The 22,265-nt window shown below is 43.9% G+C and overlaps 2 protein-coding genes across 2 annotated transcripts; both read right to left on the bottom strand.

The window, feature by feature from the left end:
- Positions 1–12,414: 12,414 nt before the first annotated feature.
- Positions 12,415–16,979, bottom strand: LOC133916912 (uncharacterized). The gene is made up of 5 exons (XM_062360799.1): positions 16,787–16,979; positions 14,653–14,767; positions 14,470–14,559; positions 12,917–13,015; positions 12,415–12,824 (listed from the first exon to the last, which is right to left on the bottom strand). The coding sequence occupies exons 1-5, from the start codon at positions 16,852–16,854 to the stop codon at positions 12,723–12,725; spliced, it is 474 nt and encodes a 157-aa protein (XP_062216783.1). The 5' UTR covers positions 16,855–16,979; the 3' UTR covers positions 12,415–12,722.
- Positions 16,980–19,306: 2,327 nt separating this feature from the next.
- On the bottom strand, positions 19,307–21,733 carry LOC133914510 (WAT1-related protein At1g43650-like). The gene is made up of 7 exons (XM_062357608.1): positions 21,113–21,733; positions 20,949–21,011; positions 20,699–20,815; positions 20,366–20,597; positions 20,034–20,192; positions 19,787–19,938; positions 19,307–19,700 (listed from the first exon to the last, which is right to left on the bottom strand). Exons 1-7 carry the CDS (start codon positions 21,319–21,321, stop codon positions 19,520–19,522), a joined length of 1,113 nt encoding a protein of 370 aa, XP_062213592.1. The 5' UTR covers positions 21,322–21,733; the 3' UTR covers positions 19,307–19,519.
- Positions 21,734–22,265: the final 532 nt, after the last annotated feature.

The following is a 22,265-nucleotide window of genomic DNA, read 5'->3' as shown; positions in this document are numbered from 1 at the left end:
CCTTGACCACACCTACTTCAGAGTTGTTATCTGCTTCTTCTACTCCAGCAGAGGGTCCTGCAGCGTCTACTTCCACTTCAACTACTCTTGAGCCTACACCAACACAGGTTGAGGAGGAGTTCACCTCTAGGCGTGAGGCCCCTCAACACATTTAATGGCGACACCCTCTACACATGATGATCGAATATCTTGATGAGAGGGTAACGAGGTCCAAGACCGCTTCTCATGCTCATTTTACTGATTTTGCATTAGTTGCTTCTTTTGAGCCTCTTGATGTTAGACATGTTTTATCTAATTTGAGTTGGGTTAATGTCATACATGAAGATCTTGAAAACTTTAAAAGAAATCAAGTTTGGATCCTTGTAGAGTCACCCTTTAATTTTCACACCATAGGCACAAAATGGATTTTCAAAAATAAACAGGAGGAGGATGGGTCTGTAGTGTGAAACAAGGCTAGACTAGTGGTTCAGGGTTTCACTCAGGTTGAGAGGATAGACTTTGGAGAGACTTTTGCACCCATAGCTAGGCTAGAAACCATTAGGATCCTTCTTGCATTCGCGGCATCCAAGGGTTTTAAGTCGTATCAAATGTATATCAAGAGTGCTTTTCTAAATAGATTTATTCAGGAAGAGACCTATGTTAGGCCACCCCCAGGCTTTGAGCACCCTAAATACCCATATAGAGTTTACAAGCTTAGAAAGGCTTTGTATAGGCTTAAGTAGACACCTAGACCTTGGTATGATAGGTTTAGGTCTTTCTTGCTAGAGTATGGGTATGTGATGGGGTCAGCTGATAAAACTTTGTTCACTCTCATGCATGGCAGTGATTTCTTACCTCTTCAAATATATATGGATGATATCATTTTTAGTGACTCTTCTCATGTACTTTTGGTAAAATTTGTAGAAACTATGAGCAGTAAGTTCGAGATGTCAATGATGGGCGAGCTCAACTTCTTCCTTGGGCTGAAAATCAAGTAATGCAAGAAAGGTATATTCGTCCACCAGACGAAATACACCAAGGATCTGCTGAAAGAGTTCGACATGAGTGATGCTAAGCTTTTGGCAATACCGATGGCTACCTTGATCATGCTTGATCCAGATGAAGATGGCGAGAAGGTGGACCAGCGGGAGTACAGGAGCATGATCGGTTCTCTCCCGTATTTGATAGCGACAAGACCTGACATCAGCTTCATCGTTTACTTATGTGCTCACTTCCAGACTTCACCGAGGATGTCTCACCACCAAGTGGTGAAACATATTCTGAGGTACCTCAAGCACACTCTCAAGTATGGGTTTTGGTTTTTAGCCACCTCTTCGCTTCTCTTTGAGGTTTTTCGGATGTGGATTTTGCTGGTTGTAGAATTGATAGGAAAAGTACCTTTGGTACTTGTAAGTTCTTAGGTACTTCTGTTATGTGTTGATCTTCTCGCAAACAGTCTAGCGTTGTGTAGTATACTGCTGAAGCTGAATATGTAGCTGCTGCTAGCTGTTGCTCACAAGTTTTATGGATGGTTGCTACTTTGAGAGACTATAGGTTAAACTTCAAGAGTGTGTCACTTCTTTGTGATAACACCAGTGCCATAAGCCTTGAAAATAACCCAGATCAACATTCCAGAACCAAATACATAGATGTGATATTCCACTTTCTGAGAAACCACAATGAGAAGGGAGACATTGAGTTGAGCTATATTGATACCCAACACCAGCTAGCCGAAATTTTCACCAAGCCTCTATATGCTACTAGATTTACCTATTTAAGGGCAAAGCTTAGGGTGTGTCATCCCTATTGCATTGTGTGAGGGAGAGTTTTTTTTATATACTCTATGTTACTTTTTTTTTTGCATTTGCATTGTATCTCATTATGTAAGATAATCATAGTAGTTGAGCTTTGACTTGTATATCTTTAGTATTTTCGATTGGTAAACTTGAATTTGGACTAAGTTGAGTAGTTATGTGGAGCAATCTTTTAATCTTAAGCTCTTCTTGATGCTTTGACATGATACATTTTCAAGCAAGCTTGCTTTCTTTAAGATGAAATTTAGCAATTTTATTAATCATGTAGGCTATGAAATGCTACATTTTTTATCATCATGTTCGTAATTGTTTAGGCTTAGTCAATACTTGTGTTAAGGCTAGTTTGATGAATATGTTGCTCTATGTCTTCTTAGTTCAAGACAATGGATTGGGAAACATTGCACTATATTTTTTGTTTTTATTAAATATTTAGATCGTGATAAAACCATGGGGAAGCATGTGTTTCTTGTGTCACAAAGACACTACTTAACTTGATCTTGTGACTATCTTAATTACTTGTGTGAATCGAATAATCATGAAAAATCAAGTTTCTTGTACTAAAATGTGATCCAATACAGTTGTCTTGAAGTCTCAAGGTATTTGTCGTACTGTCGGAGGATTAACTCCTATCGCAGGGATCCCGAGAGACCCCTTTTTAGAGATTCGGCCGGGAGGATGATCCTGAATAAGTTCACCGGAGAAATGAATGAGAGTAAATGCAACGGCCGGTGGATGGGGGTGATGATCTAGTGCAAAAAGAAGTAAATGCACCAAAAATTTAGACAGGTTCGGGCCGCACGGGGCGTAATACCCTACTCCTGTGTGGATGTACTAACTGTCCTGAGGAAGTCCCTCAAGGATGTTGCTGGTTACAAGAATATTTGTCTAACTAAGAGCTTGATGCTCCTTGTTCTTCGGCTGGAACTACGCTCTCGTCCTGTGCTTTGGGTTTTTGCTGTCCTTTTTGTTATCTTCTTGGGTTGTTTTTCGGTCTATTTTTGGTTGATCGGGGGGCGGTTGATTCGTCTCTCTGTTCTCTTCTGTGTGCCGACTCTTTTATGCACTCGTCGGCTGAGGCATGCCCCGAACGGGAAGGAGGGGGCACAAGTTCCAAGACGCCATGACTGGAAAAGACGTCATCATTTCTTCTGGGTGAAGTGATCGGGGGGTGGAAAACGCGGCGCACGCCCGGTTACCTATCACCGTAAACGCCCTGACAACGGGCGCCGTAGAGAGGGCCCACCGGGCAGCCGCAGAGCAACCCGGCGTGCCCGCCCTGTCTTGTTCCTCTGCCACAGCAGGGTGGCGGACGGAACGCCTTGATCCTGGCGATGTTATCCCGAGACACACCGGATGATACGGGACGGGACCCGTGCAATTAATAGCCCCACGCCTCTCTGCCAAAACGTGGCAGGAACTGACACTGCGGCAGGAGCAATTGGGAATGTCAGGCCGCGCATGCTCATTAAATGCGGCCTCAGGCCTCTGACTGATTGACACCTCATCGACGGGCCCCTCGGGGGCCTTTCCGGGTCGTCGGGGCACCGAGTGCTCGGGGGTACTGTTCACCTCCCCGAGCACTCTCTCCCGAGAATGCCTACCCTTGCCCTCGGGGTACCGAGTGCTCGGGGGCACTGTTTACCTCCCCGAGCACTCTCTCCCGAGCACTCTTACACGAACCTTCGGGGAACCGAGTGCTCGGAGGCACTGTTTACCTCCCCGAGCACTTTCACACTGACCCTCGGGGAACCGAGCGCTCGGGGGCTGCCGCACGCAGCCCCCGAGCACTCTCTCCCAGAACTTAGCTCTTCTGATCGACGAGGGACTAGGGTGCTCGGGGGTGACCGGGCACCTCTCCGAGCACTTTCTTCCCGGTACTTAGACTCTGCGGATCATCGGGGAACTGGGGTGCTCGGGGACCAGGGACTGTGGCCCCGAGCACCTTCTCCCGGTACTTGGACTTTCCTTACCCCGCAGGAGGGACCTTGCGGGATGGTGACACGTGGCGGACGGCTGGCCTGGCCTCGGGACTCAGGGACCCCCGATTCCAGATACACCGACACGTACCTAGTCGCGCGACACTTTCCTTGGATAAGAGGCAACTTGAGGAGAAAATAAAATCCAAAGAAATACATCTAACTCTTTAATTCTTTTTAATCACTTGATCAATCTAAGTCTTGGTTTTATATATGAGCGTTTGTAAAGTCTACTGTCATGAACACTTGTTTGCCTAGTTTGAGGTTGAAATTGGCTAGTTCTTAATACTTGTATTGCCTTAGCACGAATGGATGCTTATGTCGTGATCACTTTAAAAATGATTTGGCTATGTGAAATTAAATACGCTAACCAATTTTTCGGGTTTAGCTTGTCAAGTTTTATGTTCTTATGTTATTGTCTCTTTTTAAGCCTCTATGCGATTGTGAGCTCTACGTTCTTCCCTCTGGAGCCCTTTGACTTTTTTAGCTCCCGCAAATGCTTTGTGGTATCCTTGTGAAAGCTCATTTAAAATTGCATATTCATAATGTTTTATTCTTGATGTTTGCATTGCCAAAAGGAAAGAGCATATGCACAAAGATGAGAATATGCATAAATATGCTACAAAGGAGGAGAAATGAGAAAAATTGCAACAAATCTCAAAGAAAAATAAAAAAATATTCATTCATCAAGGGGGGAGCATTTGTTTTTGAGATTTGAGTTTTTTTTTTTTGCTATTTTGTGGTTTTGGCTTGTCTTTGCTTATCTTCGGTATTTTACAATTTATATTATGCCAAGTGATTTATGTTTACTTTTTTGAGTTTTGGTTAGTTGGATGTGCTTCACTTCTTCTATCCTAAATCTTTGTGCTTTGAGGGTTGTCAATGCACTAATCAAGGAAAGATTGAGAAACCAAGTGGAGAAGTGCTTTGGTTTGCATGTGATGAGATATTGACAACAGTTGATATGTCTTGGACTTGGTTGGCATGTGCTTGTGAATGATTGTTCTTATTCATGTCTAATTCGAGTTGGCGATGTTTAGAATTGGCAAATTTTTCTCTATATGTAGAAAAACTACACACCGGAAGTTCCAGTGTGAACATCCGATGTTTCGGTGTTCACCGGAAGTTCCGGTATGGGTAGTGTATACTCACTGGACTATTTCTTACAAAGAGCAATTTTTTGGTGAAATTGGAGATCAATGCACCGGAAAGTCCGGTGAGTGTGGTGGCTACACCAGAGGGTAGTATTGGAGCATTTTCAGTGATGGGCTTTGAAAGCGCCGGAGTTTTTCTGCAGAGAGGAGATTTTTGACGTCAAGTTTGATTATGTACGCCGGATAGTCCGGTGCTGAGATTGTGGACACCGAAGAATGCACCGGGTCTTTTATTGCAGAGAGATTGCAGAAGGGTGGTTTGGTGGATTGGCACACGCCGAATTATCCGATGATGGATATGAGATCACCAGAAATTTTCACCAGACCTTTTTTTTGTAGAGAGCAAAATTTTCTTGGAATAGATAGTGTTACACTCACCGGATGGTCAAATGTTCAAGACCAGAACACATCGGAATATCCGGTGTTCACGTTTTCTGTAGGATGTGCTCTGAGTTAAAGTTTTTGATTTTGTGCTTAACTGGAGATGTTTTAGAGTGTGAAGAAATGTGTTTGCTTATTTCAAGGTGGGTAGGTGACGTATGCAACTTGGCGGTCGATGACAGGTGAACAGGGCTAAGCGGATGCTTGGTGCCGGATGATTAAGGAGGATCGACAGAGTCAAGAGTGATCCTAGCTGTACACATTAAGGTCAAACAAAGCATGAAATTGAGGCTAAAGATGACGTATTGACAAAGTCAAACGAAGGGGATGCCGGTGCAATTGACAAAGCAGCCTGAGGGTTCGGGAGCGAGAAAGACTCGCTGGTGGTCAAGATTGTAAGATAGAGGATACGCGTCATTATCGGAGCGCTTGCTTCAGGTGGAAGCAAGTGACGGCTAGTCACACTTTGAAAAACGTGCTAGGGTTTCACGGTTTGGCCTCAAAATTGTGGGAGAGCTGGAGGAGTACATGGCATTATCGTGAAGTTTGCGTTGATATAAAGCTAAGTCATAAAGGCGTTGCGGTCGTCCGATGAATGAAGAAGAAAATAAACTAAAATGGCCTCAGTGGTAGGTAGTAGTGTATTACAAGAATGGTATTTTGGGAAAAAATTAGGAAATTTGGGGGTCAAGTTTCCTATGCATAAATAGAGAGGTAGGGCTATGGGAGAGATGAACCAGCTATTTGAGCCCTTTGTACCACCCATCTGAGAGTATTGTGCTAGGATTTTAGAGGAGAGGATGATGAATGCTTAGTCTATGTAATATGTGAGAGTTTTGAGAGAAAAATCTTTATAATCCGTCTAAAATAGAGCTGACCTATTTGAGTAATAAAGTTTATTTTATTTCATATGCTTGAATTTCCCTTCTTCTAGTTTCCCTCTCTTGTTTCTCTTGCCTTATATGCAAGTTTTTCTTCTTCGTTGTTGATTTTTATTTTCTTTTGAGCTAAAATTTTAACACCTTGGGATATTGTTCTTCTTGATGCTAAAGACATAAACTTCACATACACATGCATATGCGATAGGACCTTGAATTCCCCTGCCTTTAGACCATCATCTTAGAGATCTTCTTCACCCGATGTTCATCTCTTTTTCCTCAAGTGACCTTTTCTCAAGATTTAACCTTTGTGTGGGGATGAGTTATGAATTGGTTTGTTGTGGAATCTAATATTCGATTCTAAACATGAGACCCACTTTTGTTGAATCTTCTAGCTTTGTTTTTTATCTTTCTTTGGAGTTTCTGGAATTTCTGGATATATGTAGTTTTTTCGCTGCGTATTTATGTTGCATTGTGTTGTGATTCTCTTATAGAGATGTGTTGGGTGTTTGAATAGGAGAAGACCATTAATTTCATAAAAAATTTATTGAGATACCTATTCACCCCCTCTAATCGTTATTCTCGATCCTACACTTTCTCCCGATCCTATACCATAATTTAAGAGTTGAAATCCTACCATTTCTGTTATAAAAAAACTTCTGTTCATTGAGATAGTAACTCTCCTCCATCTCATGAGTCATGAACAGGCTCCAAACAATGGCAAAATGATCAGAGATTCTAACAAAGTACATTAGACAGAAGTGATCGCTGAACAGGTACAGTATTGAAAGAAGAAGGAAAGAGAGAAATGTGGCCTGTACTTGCATGATCAAGGGTACATACTAGCAGATGAAAATCCAAATTATATTTCATTAGTCGTCAGAATATAGGGCATATCTTAGAAACTTGTGCTGATGCGTGGCATGTAGCTCTTAGATGTGCCGGACCTGGGCCCCAATTAAGCGGCCGGGAAACCAAGAGAAGTGGGGCAAAAAACTACCAAAAAAGGCTTTGAGGAGGTTGGCGATTTGGCATCGCGTGCGTTGTGTGCTTATGCTGATGAGGAGCAGGGAAAGGACATGTTCCAAGTATTCCTGGGGATGACCAGATGGAGCGTAGCAGCTTCAATGCTTTTGCACTGGCAGGGAGCTCAGTGGTGGGTCTCGTTGGCTCACAAGTTCCATGGAGTGAACAGCAGTGCTCTCATCCATGGACCCAGCACAAACATATGGAAAGGCTCGTACCGAATACCAATAGCAAGCTAGGCTTTAGTGTGTAGGTTATGTCGGATTCAGATGCAATGTAGTACAACACTGGCCAGCTACTGCACTAGGTTGATTCGCTTTTGAAGTCCAATTTACTCTACGCACCTTGCTTCAAATGCACATCGACATGTGTCTTTTCAGAGACTACTGATCGCTTGCGAGTAGTATCTGTTCTGTTGTTAACACGTGTGTTAGCTCTGTAAACAATGGAATGACCATGCATGCTAAAAAAAATTATTTTGAGGGAAAAGCTAAACACTTGCTACAAAGTCTTCACTAGACTTCAGTTTAAAAAAGAAGTGTTTAGAACAAGATGAAGTCGGTGCTCTCCTCAATTTCTCACTTCCAAGCTTGTCATATACAGCTATATACTACTAACACTCCTTGTCATCCGTTGCTAATCAGAGTACTAGGTGTCTCCAATCACCAGTGAATTGAAGTCAGAAGTGCTTCACTTCAAGACTCACATTTCTTAGAACAACCACTCAAGGCAGACCCTTGACTGGGAAGGCTTTGTAGTTGCTTATTAAGACGACATAATTCTTTCCTTGCTGTGATGAGACTGCCAGCAGCCTGTGATTTGTCCTCCAAATGAACGGTTGGCTTCAGCTCGTTTGCCAGGAAATGTGCTAGAATACACGGCCTGCAATATTCACCGCACCACACGAGCGATCACGCACGCATGTACTCGATAGCGACTCGTCATTGGTCAAGGTCGAATAGTACACTGATACAGAGCCATTATTATTACTCCATTACGGTGTTGGTGTAGCTGATGTAAGTTGCTGTTCAGCAACGTGCGATGCATAGTGGCGGTGATAATTCTGCAGCGTTTTTGCGTCGTAAGACTTTGAGGATTATAGAGACAGAGACTTGCCTTACACCAAGCGCGTGTGCGTGCCAAGAAACAATGGCGATTTTATAGGAATTTCGTAGAAAACAGTTCACTTCCTGCAGGAATAAAGAGTGTATTTTAAAGAAGTGGGGACGAACCCCGATTTCGATTTAGGAAAACGATAGAACTAAATGTCTTGTTACAGCGAGTCCACCAGAAAACAAAGCAGAACGAAAGATGAAAGGCATCTCGCGATACGGCAACTACATAATCTCCTACAGGACAGTTGATCCGCTCTCGGTCACCCAATCAAATCAAATTTGCAGGTTCTGGATCACGCTCTTCGTGATTTGTGGATAACGCGGATAGCCTCGCTCGATCTCCCAATGCATATGCTCATCAGATAGAACAATCAGAAGAGAAATCAGGAAGAGGTCATTTCACTTAAAATACGAATTAACCAGGAGGAGATGATCATGAGTTGGGAGCATGTTCATCATCTCCAGTGGTGGTCAAAGAAATGAGGCATTAGAATTAAGAAGCCGCTAACCCAGTGGAAGGGTTTAACTAACCAACAAGGCTCGTCGTCACGGCTCACATGGCGCTCGCAAGGCGCCAAACGGTTGGGTGGCTAGTCAAATTTGGAACGGTCGGCGGTCCAAGATAGGCGTAACCCCGTCCGGATTAAGATTTGGGTTGCACGTAACCGCGGGCTCGCACGTGTGGGGCCGCGGCACGTGCCCACATCATTGCCGTTTCCCCCTGCTCCTCAATCTAATTAGGGCTCTTACTGATTTTTTTCCTTTTTTTCTGCTGCTGTTTTGTTAATCTGCTATGTAATGACAAGCAGGGGCGGATCTAGCCCCTTACTGCATTTCTGCCGTGAATAAGGCAAAGAAAGAAGAAGAAAAAAGAGCAAGTAAAAGAGTAAGAGAAAGAAGAGAAAGAAAGATGTGGATGAGCCTCCTCTATCTGGCTACTCTATATCCGTCACTGATCACATACATATACTCCTAGTCCTAGCTAGTTGTGCTTCAGTTCATGAATACTCTTATTTACCTTCCTGTGGCGTGATCTCGTAAGTTTACGCAAAACTTGCAAGTAACGACGATTCGCAATTGTTGTTTATTCCAGCTTCTTCCTTACAGAGTACTACAATGGAGCCAAAATGTTGGTCTTCAGAACCCAGGCCGTTGCAGGTCTGTGCACTCTGCGTGTAACTTTCGCCGCGAAACATGTGAAAAGTACAGCAAAACATTTTGGTGCATCTGCCAATGAACGCTGTTTCTGTCATCTAGGAATATCAGACCCATAATTCGTTTTTTGTTTGTTTCTGAAACATGCATGGACGCCCATGCATTGTTCAGCCTTGGAAACTTCAGTTCTTAGCATCTCTTTGTCAGTGAAGAACAGCACACTGCCTAAAATGCCATACGCCAGAACTCAGATCGCCCAACCGTCATTTGGCTTGAATATATAGTTAGAGATTGGACTTTTGAAGTCTTCAGAAAAAAGGTTGCATCACAGTCTTAACCTATAAAATAGATTTGTCGGTGTGATTTAGAACGGATAAAAGCACAACACGTCTAGTGGATCCAGCTTGCTGAGTTGCAAGCTGTATTCGTTTCATAGATGTTTTCAAGAGTCAAGACCAGTACGCCAGCCTCAAACATGGAACAATCTTAATCGCAGTGATGCAGCTCCAAACAATGAATGCTACGTGACAAAATGTATCAAGCTTTTACCAAATCAAAATGTCAGGCTCTTCACCGTACTGAAACATAAGCAGTATTCAGTGTTTTGTCCCGCGTTCGGTTTTCGTTCCACGTACATGAGCCGCTTGATCTGCAGGTTGTGCAACTTCTTTTTTTGTGCACCTAATATATTTATATATAGTACCGGAAGCCGTTCATCTACATCATCAGAATTCAGCTCTAACCTTCGAAATCGATTCCAAAGAACCTCTCCCGGTCAAATTGGTTGGAGTGTTGGGTCACTCTCCCTGGCCATTCAGGTCCCTTGTCGCTGTCAAAACTAACACGAATTATGGCTATCTAAATAACATATTCCTATGTCATGTTGTGCCTTGCTGCTTTGAAAAACATATTGTTATGTGGCAACATGGCTAGCTCTCGCTCTCGGCACAACATTTTCGCCGCTAGTAATGTCGAGCCCTTAGACTAGAGTGTGCTTCTTTGTCGGAGCTGGAAACGCCCTGTGCTCCGAAGACCGGCTCTGGGCTCCTCTCTCTGAAGCACAAAATGATCCGTGCGTGGTAGAAACGCCCGATTTGATGGTCTCGGTTTCTCTTGAGCCGGAGCCAGGAGGCTGGGTTGGAGAGCCTAAGAATTGGGGCAAGAGCACGGGCAAACAGTCTCGATCGATCGATCGATCCGTACCCGCCCGGGACGTAGAGTCTGGAGACCAAGGGACAGGGCAAGGCCACACGAGCGCGCCCTGCCCGGCGGTCGCGGGACACGACGCAATCCCGTCGCTTTCTGCACAAAGAGGGGCCAAAAAATGTACTCCCATCAAAAATTAAAGCGATCTGTTCAAACCGTTCCCTCTAAAACTATCTGAAACAAAGCGTAATTAACATGCAAGATGATCGATCACAGCGGCTTATTATTAGCTTAGTGTATGTGATGCTGCAATTTGTGTGGCTCCTGAGTGATTATTTAGCCAATGGGCAACTTTTTGGACACGAGAAAACAAGTGATCGAGTCGCTTGATGCTGCGTCCCACGTCCAATGGGAGAGAGGGTTCCTGATAAGGACTAAACCTTGAAAGCTTGAGGTAGGTTGGCCGCTATGGAATTGGCTGTATTAGAGGACCAGGAGGGGCTTGGGTCTTGACCGGCCGTCTGGAGTCCGAGGCTCGTTGATGCTTACCTCGATGGTAAAACCTTTCGAATCAGGTCGCTTTTTGCTGTGAAACACTCGCATTTTAGTTCCTTTTTTGGAACACGGGGAAATTCCATTTTCATTATCAGATAACGGAATACAGAATTCTTTTACAGTCAGACCACACGCCAACTAATCACAGAGAGTTTCAAATGATAGGACAGAAACAAAAAAAAGGTAGAGCTGACTAACAGCGAACCAACTAGAACAAAAGACCGGGATGACCCAAACGATGAAACGAGATGGATCGCATTTTAGTTCTTACCAAATGCATGCAAGTGAGAAAAGATTTACACTGTACGCAACCGGATGCCGACCAGTTCACCAAAAGTAATAACAGGAAAGCGTGTTGCGCCGGTTACCGGTTGGGGAAATTTGGAAGGAATGTGCCTAGCAACGGCCGGGAATAATTGGGGCAGGATCCTACTCGTGTAGAGGTCGACGTGCTTGCTTTGTTCACTGTTAGGACATGAACAATGCTAATTGCGTAAGAAAAGAGGGTGTTAAGTATTTATATAAAAATTATAATTTTTAATATAAATAAAGACTATATATATTTAAACATAATTAATTATCTTGTTAGCACTAATATAAATAACGATGTTTAAATAAATATCTTACTCTTAGTCTAAACACATGTGCCAGTGAGATTGAGAAAAAAAATATTCTTTTTCATAAACATCTCATCTAAGCACCCATTGTACATGCTCTTAGAGGCGGAAGCATTTGCTGTGTTTGATTTGGACATGAGGCTCCCGGTTTGTCTAATAATGCTGGAGACTGGAGGTTAGCTAGGCACATCATGTGCAGTAACAGTGAAACCAACGTTCGGAAGTGTGGTTGTGGCGTGCTCTTTACGGTGTGCATCTCTCCGGGCAATCATGATCAGCTGGTTCTACTAGCGCTCAGAGAACACCAGTGGGCTGACTCAAGGTACAAAGGTGTTCATTCACCTTCAAGATTTATTCCAAGAAAAATAGCACGGCTAACGTTACACCATTAGAGCCCATGTGATCTTCAGGCACGCATTGCAGGCAGAACTCGTTATGCATATCCACGCATCCGATGCCCTGCCTTGAGACTTAATCTACAGTTCTAGACAAGCTTGGCAAGGGCATTACTAACGAGACCGCGCCCTGGCCCTTGCTATTATAAGGGCTCGGCGGCTCGTCGCTTGGATTCTGCACGCCCGCTCAACGAAAAACAGATAGCAAAAACATGACACAGACTGACGAGAAAAAAAATCCCAACCATTGAATCAGTAGCGATTTCTTGCACTGCTAACAAGGCCCAGTGCAAGATAATCAAATGAAGAACATTAACCATTGGCAATCTAGTTCAACAAATCAATCACAAGTACATGATGGTACAATCTAGTCGCCTAACCCGCCACTCACACTTTGTCTTCGTTTTCGGCCGTGCCCTGCAAAAAGGAATCTGATACATATAAGCGCAGCACGATGGCATTGACACCGCAGCTTGTTTGAAAATAGACCGTCTCCTGGCACCGCCTGAGGCCGCAACTATCTAAAGAACCTTAGTTTGCCTTCGCCTTGGGAGCCTTCTTCTTTGCCTGCCGCTTCGGAATCGAGTTCTTCATGCCCAGGAAGAAGAGGAGTGCTCCAAAGAGAGCCAGCTCCTACAATCACAAGGTATCATGGGTTATTCAGATACTACGACAGAATATGCGTTGCTTGGCAAATTTCCAAATGGAGAGAAATTCGCACTTACCTGTGTGAACTTCGCGAAGAGCTGCGCAAATTCTGCCTTCTCCATGTCGTAGTTGTAGAAGTCATAGACAATAGGTGTGATCAAAGCAAGGTAGAGCACCTGCGAAGATAAAGTAACTTCATTAGGTAGCGGCTGGGGCACCAGATAAAAGCAACACACCGTCGTTGAGCTTTCAACAACCAGCCAATCAGTAGTGCATTTTTCTCAAGGTTGAAGTTTGTTTCCCTATATTTCTTAGGTCAAGTATGGATAGAGTGGTTAATGAATGGAGAGCTACAGTATCATATTGCTTTATTAAGCCCAAATTATGGGACTTGATTTTTAACCAAGCACAGATAACTGTCATCTTGATCAAATAGATACGACAGAGTAGAACACTAAAACAGTTAGAAACAAGATCTACCTGTTCAAAACTTGGAGGAAACTATATGTAAGACTTAAAAGTACATCAGATGCAACCAGAAAACCTAGTTCTGTTGCTACTTGGCATTGAACCTCATACCAACTACTCCCTCCATTTCTTTTTGTTGGGCGTTTTAGCTCTAAGCGCACAGATTAAGGAACATTAAAACTGAGGAGGCAACAAGCAAAAAAGACCGTACTAGCCTTGCTCTTCCGCTGCAGGAAACAAAACAAGCAAGCAATGCCGACTCTTTGTTGAATGCGTAGAGAGAACACCAGCTGCATGCTCTCTATTTATTGCTTGTAGCTTTCAAACTCCCAATCCTCTCTCTCGTGGTGGAGAGACGAGGCGGAGAGAGGAAGCTGTTGGTGACTAAGCCAGTTTATTCTCATGCAGCAGTAATGAAATGGGGGCAAAATAGGAAGAAAGTGGTGAATGATCGCTTGGAAATGTTAAACGCCCTAAAAAAAATCGCAATCCTAAGATGCCTAACATAAAGAAATGGAGGGAGTACCAAGTTTGGTAGTATCAGTACACACCGATTTTTAGATCCAGATCACAACATAAATGCAGATATGGAAGTGTAAGGGTGTCCTTCACTGTTTCTCAAACAACAACAAAACAGCAAAGCCTTTAGTCCCAAGGAAGTTGGGTTAGGCTAGAGATGAAACCCAACAAGAGACACAAAAACCAAAGAGAAAAAAGGGCTACATGAACCCAATAAGGGTGCGATAGTAAAAAAAAATATAGGTAGCAAGGTTCAATTTTATTAAAAATAACATAAAGAACCACAGAAAACCTTTATATACACACAGCAGTCCCGAGCGAAACACTTAAAAACAAAAGTTGCTGACATTTAAACTCAACTGAAAATAAAATGACACAACATGACTACACAGCGGTGCTTTCAACATGACAATATTCGATAGACAATGAGCAATATTCCCATCATGAGCACCTTAAGCAAGGCATCTGTGCACATGTAGACTCTACATTACTATGAAACCCATTAAAGTGACTCACTACTCTACATATAAAGCATTCTCTTACAGTGAAGTTCTCAAAAGAAAGGACGATCGTAAGGGATTTCCCTTAAAAAGGGAAGGTGAAGATCAAAGGAAATAGATTATGGCATAGCAGGAGTACATACCAGGAGATAAGCACCGAGAGAGCTACTCAAGATAAAAAGAAGACTTCCAAGACCCTTCAGGCCAATTGTAGCAGCAATCACATGCTTCAGCTGGATAAATTCAAAAGCGTAAGCAAAATAAATTAGTGACCCACATAACATAATGTCCACAAAACATGCCATGAGAAAAAAGTAAATTCTCACCTCAATGTGTGGCACCACTACTCCCAGATGTGAAGAGATGTTTTTGACAAGCATATTGAACTTAGGCTGAAGGGCCTTTGCCGCTGGCCCACCGTCAGCTCCGAATTCATTAAACCTGCAGCAGGAACCAAGTACAATTCAACAGATGAGCATAATTCCAGGTATGAAGTGCAAAAGGCTATTCATTCGTCTAGCATATGATCAAGTAATACTCTGTAGCTATCCTGAATCCGTTTGCTTGTGCACTATGGCATATGCAGAGCAAGAACTAGACAACCAGAGGAAATTTATAATTAGATTACCGCTGAGGTTCGCTTTTAGTGAACAAGCTGGTTACTGACATATCAATTGCAACTAAGACTGAAGCTGAACCAAATATAGATCCTGATTATGCACAAAACAATATCGCATAAGACCTGATGTCACAACCCACACAAACTCCTAAGTAGCCACTTCAAGTGGATCCTTCTTGGTCGAAAAATTTCCTACTAGGAACTACCCTTTAACTTTTCAAATTCGCACCCTTCAAGTCTTATGCGATACAAGTGCTGCAGCATTGTTGTGCAAAATTAAGTGGATAACACTGTGTGGCAATGGGATTTAACTAAGCAACAATCATATCAGATACAAGTGCTGCAGCATTGTTGTGCTATACTGCTATATCCTCCACACAGAGGTGGCAAAGAACCCAAGTGCAGCCACCAAGTCCAGCAACTGTGAGGCACTGATTTCAATTGCAGACTAGCAGTAAACAATTATGATGCCTACTTGAGAGAGCCGAAAGCAAAAAAAATGTATCCCTTGGCCTTGTTATGACTGATATGATAGGAGTTTATGACTAGACAACACATACAAGCAAAACAGAAGAGGAAAGACCGAACGTGAATTATCTAAACAGCCTTTTCATAAATCTAAGCAACCCTTTCGAAAATCCAAACAAACTTTTCATAAATCCAAGAAAATTTTCCGTAAATTCTTGTGTCTAGAACAGCAGCACTTGCGTGATTTTCGTCAATTTTCTCTTGTAAACCTCCAGAGACAATAAGAAATTCAACGATCATTTGGCAGGACCAAACTATGGGCAACAGCATGACAAAGATCGAGCAAGCGCCACCAACCTGGACAGTCACCTTCCAACCTCCTTTTCTCTTTTGTTAACCAGTTGTGCACGCGTGTTTTTTCTGCTCGCACAACAGCAGCAAGAGGAAGAGCTATGGTTTCGTTGCTTCTCTTCTCTCAAGGAGGGATCATAACCGTTGATTGCAACCGAAAATCAACGGTTTGCAGGTGATAAACTTGTGGATTGTACTTGAGCTCTTTATTACCTCCATGTGGCAGGGCATAACCCAACAAACTCCCCCTTCCGACATCATATCTTGACAATTGCGTTGCTACTGTAGTAAACCTATATATGTACTATTTAATAGCCGTGGAAGATTTGGCAGTGGACCAGCTTGGTCTAGTGGCTTTCTACTCAGGTTTCTCCATGTATATAACTTCCTCAAAATTGAGTGTGATTGTCAATAATTATGCTGCGTATTTGTTGGTAGAAGCTATAGCTCACTACAAGATGACATGTTGAACAGTGTTTTGTTTACCGTCCAGCCCCTACATGCATCTCACGCTGGAACAGAACTCAATGCGGTCTCAATCCATGCGTGAATCATGTAAATCTAACTCTCCTGAGGCTGACGGTGCACACAAGTTAAAACAGAACCTAATGTGAATTTTGGTCATTGAGGATACCTAAGCTGGACCAGTCAGCAGCGACACAAACTGTACCACTAAACCGACGCATCCAACAACCTACAAGGTCTAACCCACACTGGAATCAATGCCGCAATTCATCAGCCCAAATGCAGATAAAAACACATAGGAGCCAAAATTAGATCATTTTCGTGCACCTAACCGAAACCTATCACCAGATCCAGCTACCTCCGACCCCGGGACCCCACAAATCAAACTATCCACCGCGAGATCCAAACCCTAGGGCGCTCCCACCCCCTAATCTCCCTCAGATTCCACGCACGTCGCATCAGATCTACCAAAACTGGCCTCGAATCGAGGCTGCAAGCAAGCAAGCACTCAGACAATGAGGGTAAGTAGAGGGAAATGAAGGGGTGGAGGCGCATACTCCTGGTAGGCGGAGAGGAGGAAGGCGGCGACGAAGAGCACCCTCCCGACGAAGGACACGAACCCCATCTCGGCGGCGAGGCGACCGGGCGGGATGGGGGAGGCGGCGCGGGTCGGGGTGGGATTGCCGCGGCGCGATGCGACCTGGCTTTGCCTGTGAGCTCTCTCGGAATCTGGGATGGAGACGGGAAGCAAGGCCCACGCCCTACTTATAACGCCGAAGTGCGGTTAGCACGTCGCACGTGAGAGAAATCATATCTATTACCTCCTTTCTCAAATAAATATCATCTTAAAATATATATAATTAAATTTTAAAAAAATTAATCACTAATATACACAAAATTATTAAGATTTAGTATATGAAAATAATAATAATAAATTTGCCATACAAATATTTTAACATTATCTAATTTTTATCGATTTTTACCTAGAGATAGTTATTAAAAATAATAATTAAACGTGCTTGTTACAGATCATATTAATGTGCTAAATGATAAATAAAAGAGAAATAGTTCGAGTTAATGGGGTAATTCTGATTACAAGCTAACTTATGGTGTGTACAATGAGATGACATCAACTATCAACTATTTAGGAAAACAGCCACTTAAAATTTTATCTGATGTGAAAAAAAATGTTATCTATTAATTAACAAATAATCTAAAATACCATACAATCACTTTTATAGCAGTATTAGCTGCTCGTGTGCGCTAATTAGCAGTAGGCAGCAGCGTGCGGAGCCCCCTGCGGCCCTGCCAAACGACCACGAGGCACGAGCCCCCGTGCGAGCGGGCGGCCGCGCGATGATGACGATACCCCCGCCGCGCGCGGCAGCGGCTGGCCCAACCCGACGCGTCCGTTGGGCCGTTGCGGCGCGGCGAAAATTTGAATCCGGAAGCGCGTGGAGGTGGAGGAATGGCAGTGCCCGCGTCGTGGGATGGACCACCGCAGCTCAGTCGCTCACAGCAGGTAGGACCGTAGGACGGCAGCAGGGTGGCGTAAATGTTTCGCTTTTATTACTTCCACTTCTTTTCCAGCTCGGCCAGGATGGTTTACGACTTTTTACAGCTGGGAGTGCGTCTGGGACATTACCGTAGAACTGAAACAAAAAACATACATCAGAGTTTGTTTTTCCAGATGCTCTGTTCACGGAGTTAAACATCGTGTTCAGAAAACAGTTTGTGCCTGTTATCAGACTACCAGAGATCTTCCCAGTCCGGACGGAAGATTTACCGAGTTATCACTATTTGCATTGATGTTTTGATAAAATAATATATTTATCTTATTGACTCATAGGACTACATGTGTCAGGACATATAGACTAAGATGATATTTTATTAAAACACATCTGAATTAATAGCATATAAGTAATTTTTCATATGTCCAGACGTGTATAATGTAAATGCAGAGAGCCGTACTGAACGTGATCTCAATTAACGTTACCGATGGTGAAGCTGCCAAACACCGTAGCCTGACCAGCGTTCTGTGAAAAGAAAACATGGCTACGACTCTGACCGTAGAAACTGCAAAACAGTACATCCGTGAAAGTCAACGACAAAAGATTGGTGGAGTACTGGAGTTTACAAGAAGTCTCGATTTCTTTACGAGTGAGTTACTCGAAACTTCCTAAGCTCTGAATTGTTATCGAAGAAGCTCAGAAAAATCCCGACGTTTTGAAAAAACAAAAAATTCAAAGTTTCAGCGAAGTTCCATGGAATTACCTCACCAAAAAAAAAACTTCCATGGAATCATCCACCCTCCATTGGGCGAATACAACTCGCAAGAAAAATATGGAAGTTCATCCCCTATCCTACTAGTCGTTCTGTTTAGGTTGTCAGGTATCTGTTTGGCAGTATCAAAGTTATAGCTCGGCACTCTATTTTTGGTGTAGTTAAGGATGGAGGTGTTGTTCTTTTGGGTTGTTTAATGGATCGATGACCCTGTGATGCTTGGTTCGTTAGATCATGTGTCTTTCGATGATGAGATGGCCGATAGGCATCATATGTCTGTGCTTTCAATATTTCAAAAACATGTCGAATCTGATATGCTGATCGATGGAGCAATAAAAAACTTCAAAACTTCTTTCTTAGGATATTCGGCTTCAAGCTGCAAACTTAGCGAGTCCTCTTCCCAATCTTTTGGTGCGGCAGTGGTTCGTTAGGTGGTTGCTCCAATCGCCGTTGACCAAGACTACCAGGATCGATCCTGGTAAGGATCCAGGTGTGACTTTTGTTTTTTTCCAAAGAGATCTTTGTAAGGACTGCAATATAATTCTCTCTCTATATATACAACCCGGTTTTCTCAAAAATAAAAATGGAAGTTTAATAGTAGGAGTGAGTACCAGCAAACTAGCCCATCACGCATTGACGCCTATGCTGTTTGCTGTGATTGGAAAGGAAGTGGGCTGGGCCAAAAACAGGCCTACCTATTCTGTCAAACCGTTCGGCCTATTTCCGTTTGTCATAGATAGCCTAGGTTGAATTGCGAGTTTTGACACGCCAAACATGGCGAATTTCACCAAATGATGCATCAATTCATCGTGAAAAAAAAAACCTTGTACACACCATTTCACGACCACAGACTTCTGAATCCGGCATACCCATGGGATCCATGCGACAAATGTTTGCCACACCATCTGTTGCCGCGTTGCATAGCTGAGGCGAGAATCGGAGAAAAATTGTACATCAGAAACCGAATGCTTAAGCTAGCTGCTGCTCATGGGCAACATCTGACCCCTTCACTTAATCGTCTTTGGCGCTTCGGTCTCGTTCTGCACCGCATAGTCATCGCTTACCTTGGCCTGCTTCTCGCAGTCCAGCTCGGGCTCCTGCTCTTTGCTCGCGCCGTGTTCTTGATCTTTCTCCTTGCCCCACAGCAACATGTACAGGCCCAGAATCACCACCACCCCTCCGATTATGCTGCAGATTAACAAAAACGTCAGGATTCATGCAGACAAAAACGAGAACACCAACTTCAGTAGTAACACTATGCATTTCCTGTATACCTTCCAACGTATAGGTTTTCGCCGAAGATGAAGTAGGCCAGGATGGCCACCATGATCGTCGTGAGGGGATTGAACATTGTGACAAAGACGGGGCCTTTCTTCTCGGTGCACCACAGCTGAACGAAGACTGTGAAGCCATTGCAGGCGAGTCCCTGAAGAACACACAACAGTTCGTGAATCGTGAGCAACGTCGGCAGTGAAACGGGAGCCCATTCAATTTGTGTTGCAAGTTTAGCCACGTACGTACCGAGTAGACGATGCACCAGAACTTGAGCCCGAAGCCGATAAGCCAGTCTTCCGGCTTGTGCTGCATGAACACTGTGAAAGCAGTTGATTGTATCCCCCCAACCATGGACATCCATACCGTCAGCGAGAGCTGGGCTGGGTACCTCTTTAGAGATGACGCCTGCCATTTTCAGACCAAAACGAGATGGATTTAGTGATAATATAGGTGCACTCATTAAGAAATCGTCGGTTTTCTCAATTATAGTTCATCTCTAATGCACTTATGTAGCAGAAGGGGCTCTTCAGTAGTTTAAATTTCAAGTGTTCTTTTGCATGCTGATGGAGGTTTGGCACCTGCATGATGTACCAGATTGACCAGCAGATGCAGCTGGCCACTGCGAGGACTGAACCTTTCATCCAGCCCTCATGCGCAACGCTGCCGCCTTGTATGTGGATAGGCGACTTCCAGAGGCTGGTTATTGCCGCTCCCTTGTACAAAGTCATGGTGGTCACCCCGACAAATGACACGACCGTCCCAGCAATTTTTGCCAGTCCTCTCAGGCTCTTGACATCGACAATCTCCATCCTGAATTAAGATTAATGTTAGTCAAACTGACAGACTAAAAATTTATTCGATGAGATCTCGAGTCAAATGTAAAAAAGCTGGCCAGGGCAGGGGTGTCTCACCTGAGGATGATGGCGATGACGAACGTAATCGTAGCGATGGTGTTCACCATGGAAGTGACGAACGTTGGAGATGTGTACCTCAAGCTTGCGAAGTACATGTTCAGAGTTAAGCTCACCCTGCAAGGCGAAGAGGGCGATGTGTAAATTTTCTCACAGTGACATTTTCGTGTGACTTTTTTCTTTCCTTTTCTTCTCTTTTTGAAAAATAGACGAGTTCAGGCATGTACTCTTCTCACGATCTTGTTCTTACCCAAGAAGTGACAGTACAAAAATCTCTAGGAACAGCATCAATGTCATTTTAGGCCTCAACTTCCTGCAAGAAAAAAGCAGCAAAGAGAAAAAAGCATGAGCAAGATTCAGATTTCAGAGCATGTTGTTCTCTCTTCATGATCCTAACTGAAGAACTGAGCTTACTTCTCATGGTAGTACGCGAAGGGCCACAGGAGGACGGCGACGAGCAGATGCCGGTAGGTTACGTAGACGTAGGGGTTGAGCCCCCGGTTGAACGCGGCCTCGGTGATGAAGTACATGAGCGTGTAGCACAGCTGCGTCAGGGCCATCAGGACGTGCGGCGCGTACCGGCTCCACACCCCTCCCGTTTCAGAGGCCCGAGGAGGCGCCATTTCTACTGAACAACTAGCAGCTGGACTACTCAGCCCAAGCGCAAGTGTGAAGTGTTTCTCACGAGAAAAGCTGAATCGGTTGTGCGAGGAGCAGCCTGCGCTTATATAGGCAGCTCGCGGGTGCCGAAGCCGTGGGCTGGTGAAGTACTAATCCCACTACCTGAATACCCGATGCATGGTGCTGTCATTGTGAATGTGACAACCTGATAGCTACCTGAACAGCAACAGCCAACGGCAGCAGCGAATGCTCTTCTTCTCTTTCAGCTTCCTGAAGAAGAAAAGAAAACTTATCGCATGTGTCGGCGTCGACTTGGATGAGCCGAACAATGCTAACACTGGGATGGAAGAATGATGGGAGTAAATAAGATTTCTTGTTGTTGTACGAAAGCTGATTCAGCTCCCAGTGCTCCTGCTAGACTTGCACTAGCAGTAGCGCTGATGCTTTCGATTTTGGTCAGTATTTATGGTGCTGAAAAAGTATACCGAATGTGCGTGGCCCTCAGAATAGACGGGATCCGCGGTGCTGCCGTGCTGAGCTCAGTCTAGGCCACAATTATAACCTCACTGCATGATGACAGTAACAGTCTTCAGCAGCTAAGCTATGACGTGTCTGATTAAACAGAACCAACACCTCGATTCCGAGCCAAGAAACGCAGGTTGAGGTGAACATTCTTTTTTTAGATAAGGGTTTAAGCTAGACCTTCATTGGAGGCCTATATAGGTGCCTGATCGATCTCCGACCGACTCGTACCACCCTTGATAACTTGCCAACTAAGCTAAGCTCCGTTCCCAGGTGAACATTCTTTCAAACTCCCAAGTAAGCAGAACTAGATAGCTTGGACTGAAGATTGAAATATTCATGAAGCTAATCTGAAGGTGTTGCTATATTGTTTGTTGAAGCGTCTCAACATGCAATTGAATCACTTTGTGAGACTAGCATTCAC

Source organism: Phragmites australis, chromosome 4, assembly GCF_958298935.1.
Source record: "Phragmites australis chromosome 4, lpPhrAust1.1, whole genome shotgun sequence".
Taxonomy (NCBI): domain Eukaryota; kingdom Viridiplantae; phylum Streptophyta; class Magnoliopsida; order Poales; family Poaceae; genus Phragmites; species Phragmites australis.
The sequence above is the reverse complement of the archived record's forward strand: the minus strand, read 5'-3'. Positions and strand labels throughout refer to the sequence as shown.

Excerpts from the sequence above, each read along its gene's own strand:
- LOC133916912 (XM_062360799.1), bottom strand. The coding sequence starts at position 16,854 with ATGGGGTTCGTGTCCTTCGTCGGGAGGGTGCTCTTCGTCGCCGCCTTC. Across the intron at positions 14,768-16,786 it reads CTCCTCTCCGCCTACCAGGA|GTTTAATGAATTCGGAGCTG; the intron begins GTATGCGCCTCC and ends TTCCTGCTGCAG. Across the intron at positions 12,825-12,916 it reads TCTTCGCGAAGTTCACACAG|GAGCTGGCTCTCTTTGGAGC; the intron begins GTAAGTGCGAAT and ends TTGTGATTGTAG.
- LOC133914510 (XM_062357608.1), bottom strand. The coding sequence starts at position 21,321 with ATGGCGCCTCCTCGGGCCTCTGAAACGGGAGGGGTGTGGAGCCGGTAC. Across the intron at positions 21,012-21,112 it reads TTCGCGTACTACCATGAGAA|GAAGTTGAGGCCTAAAATGA; the intron begins GTAAGCTCAGTT and ends TTTTTCTTGCAG. Across the intron at positions 20,193-20,365 it reads CAATCTGGTACATCATGCAG|GCGTCATCTCTAAAGAGGTA; the intron begins GTGCCAAACCTC and ends TGAAAATGGCAG.